General features: G+C 39.3%; 1 protein-coding gene across 1 annotated transcript in view; it reads right to left on the bottom strand.

Moving 5' to 3' along the window:
- Positions 1–289: 289 nt before the first annotated feature.
- LOC103209842 (melanoma-associated antigen B16-like) overlaps positions 290–2,673 on the bottom strand; it is a 3,487-nt gene continuing 1,103 nt past the window's right edge. Inside the window, exon 2 of the mRNA XM_007955736.1 lies at positions 290–380. Coding sequence (XP_007953927.1) covers positions 290–380 — 91 coding nt within the window. The remainder of the gene's footprint in view (positions 381–2,673) is intronic.

The following is a 2,673-nucleotide window of genomic DNA, read 5'->3' as shown; positions in this document are numbered from 1 at the left end:
AGCAGGGATTGTGGGGCTGGCGCGGGATCGGGCAGTGTTTCGTTCTGCTGTGCATGGGGTCGCTATGAGTCGGAAATGACTTGACGGCACTTAACAACAACAACATTCATTTAAGTTGCTCTGGACCCTCCATTCAGATTCCCCATCTTCTTTACTTCTAATGCCTTTTCCAAACAACTGAACTCTAGATTCAGAGCACTGACTACCAGCTAGCCTCAGGCTATCTGCACTTGATTTTGCATGAAATTTCCCTCATGGACTCTGGCAACTGTTCTCCCAATTGTTGCTCCTAATTCCCCTTACAGAGGATGTCTTTTTTGGCCCCATTCCCTATAATCTGGTCATTAGGACCAAATTCTTCTAAAGTTTCTGTGGATATTCTACAATTTTAAAACATGCTAAGAGGAATGATTTACTCAAGACATCACTGCATACTTTTAACCTTATTGTAAGTAACAGGATGGTTTCAAAAAACCCTGTATAACTTCATAAATTATAAACTAGGAACCACCAGATTCTCTCCTACATCAGGCTCTACTCACCAATTTTGGAAAACTTATTGAGTGGGATAAAAACACTCCAGGAGATTGACCAAGTTTCTCACCTTCACCATGCATAGTGAACACTCACATGGAAAGGGCTGCTGCTATCATGGGGAAACAGCTACAGAAACATCTGGAGGGCTAAGGAATTCTCAAAGTTTTTTTAGGGGTGGCAGATGATCCTGGGTTATTCTGTATTGTCTTCTCCACTAGGAGCAGGTGCAGCCTTCGAAGGAGGAGGCAGTGAAGAGCTGGTCAGTACTTCAGGATCCAGTTTGGACAGGAAGTCACACCCAGGCCCAGGGGGAGGGATACAGTAATGCATGAAACTGTGGAGCTGGTTAAAAATGTCAGCCCTAGGGAAGAGTCAGCTCTCAAGGAACCCTGCGGCTAGGGGCAATAGGATCTTCATTAAAGAAAGCCCATAGCTAATTCTCAAATTATGATTGATTCCCATTTTCACTTTCCTTCTTTAGGCTGTCATATAATACTGCAGACATAGGATCCTTCTCTTTATCTCCTGAGAGACATTATGGAAATAGTGAGAAGAGAAATGAAACAAGAAAGTCAGTCTAAGGCTGGGGAGGATTAGAAATAGAGTGGGCTCTGGAGAAATTCAGACCAGGATTCTAGTTCCAGCTCTGTCACATACTAGTCTACTGACCTAAGGCACACCCCCAAGCTCTTGGAATCAGGGTTTTCATCTGTGAAGTAGATTTGATAAACCCTTTCTTGTGGGACTATGGGAAAGTGGACAATGTATGTAATGTACCCGGCACACTCCCTGGGACATATTAGGTCTTTAATGAATAGCAGTTATTACTATAATAATATTGACCCCAATTCTACCACCTTGAAATACGAATTATTTATTTATTATTTATCTATTTATTATTCAGGATGTCTTAGGAAACAGAATATGTTATAGGACAGTTTATCAATTCTCACAAAAATGCTGCTCATGAGTAAAACTGTACATTTTCCCATCACAAAATATAAGATTTAATATGGGTGTGGGAGTGCCTTCCCCCAACTGACTGCAACTCAAAGTTTCTAGCATTTCTGTCAAGGACCAACTTTTTCTCTCCCTTCCAGCTGTACTTCCATCCAAACCATCCATATTTTTTATGATATCTAGCTTTTAATTCAAATTAGACTGAAGATAACCTAATTAAAATATGCTTTAAAAAGGGTGACCTCTGGCTCTCCCATGCAAAAACAGAGTTCAAGTCCAGTGGCTCCTGTTTACTCATTTCAAGGGAATATCAGCACTATTTCTGAGAAACACCTTGGAGGTAATTTGCATAAAACGCTTAGTTTGTGGAAGGTATTCAACTACACTGGGACAAGAATGCAGGGCACATATTATTCCTTCCCCAGATGGAGGTTTCCCTTTGATTTACCCATGATCTTAAAGCGATTCCTAACAATTTTCCACTCCAGGCTTTTGGGTCTCAACTTTTAGACACAAAAAGTGAGTGTCTGCTCCTTGCTTACCAGCTCCACATCCCATAACCCAGCCTCACTTAAAATTAACTCACACTCAAAAATTAGTTTCCCAACAGCCAAAAACTGTTAGGCTTTGGGGAATTTACACTTGATTTTCATCTGGACCTCTTACCCCTTGACTGGTCTATAGGACTTAGAGAGTATCCCACCAATTTCCTTACATGATTGCTGGTCCTAGAATTTAAAATCCTACGGGCAGGGCCTGGGTCTTAGTTATCTTATTATACCCTTTACTAGTGTGATGCCCATTTAAAAAATAAATGAACCAGAGCAGGAGGGTTAATTTTTAAAAATTTAATTTCTTGCATGTTCTTGAATAAACCAAACAGATTCAGGTATGTATCTTTCAATTTTACAAAGGAACAGACTAAAAGAAATAAGAGAAGCAAGGTACAATTCTATATTTTTGCTTTTTGTTCTATTTGTTTTTTTTTTTTTGCAACAATTAAAAAACTGAGCTCTTTCATGTTTCCAAGGAAACACCTATTCTAATGACATATTATCTTGTTCCATATCATAAAATAAGTCTCCAAAGTTATCTTACAAAATGGCAGTTTTTGCTCTAAACCTTATAACTATCACCTAATGTATGACAAATGTCATTCATACACTTAGATTCTGA

This window comes from Orycteropus afer, unplaced genomic scaffold, assembly GCF_000298275.1.
Source record: "Orycteropus afer afer isolate SDZICR_OR568_19922 unplaced genomic scaffold, OryAfe1.0 scaffold00537, whole genome shotgun sequence".
Classification (NCBI taxonomy): Eukaryota; Metazoa; Chordata; class Mammalia; order Tubulidentata; family Orycteropodidae; genus Orycteropus; species Orycteropus afer.
The sequence above is the reverse complement of the archived record's forward strand: the minus strand, read 5'-3'. Positions and strand labels throughout refer to the sequence as shown.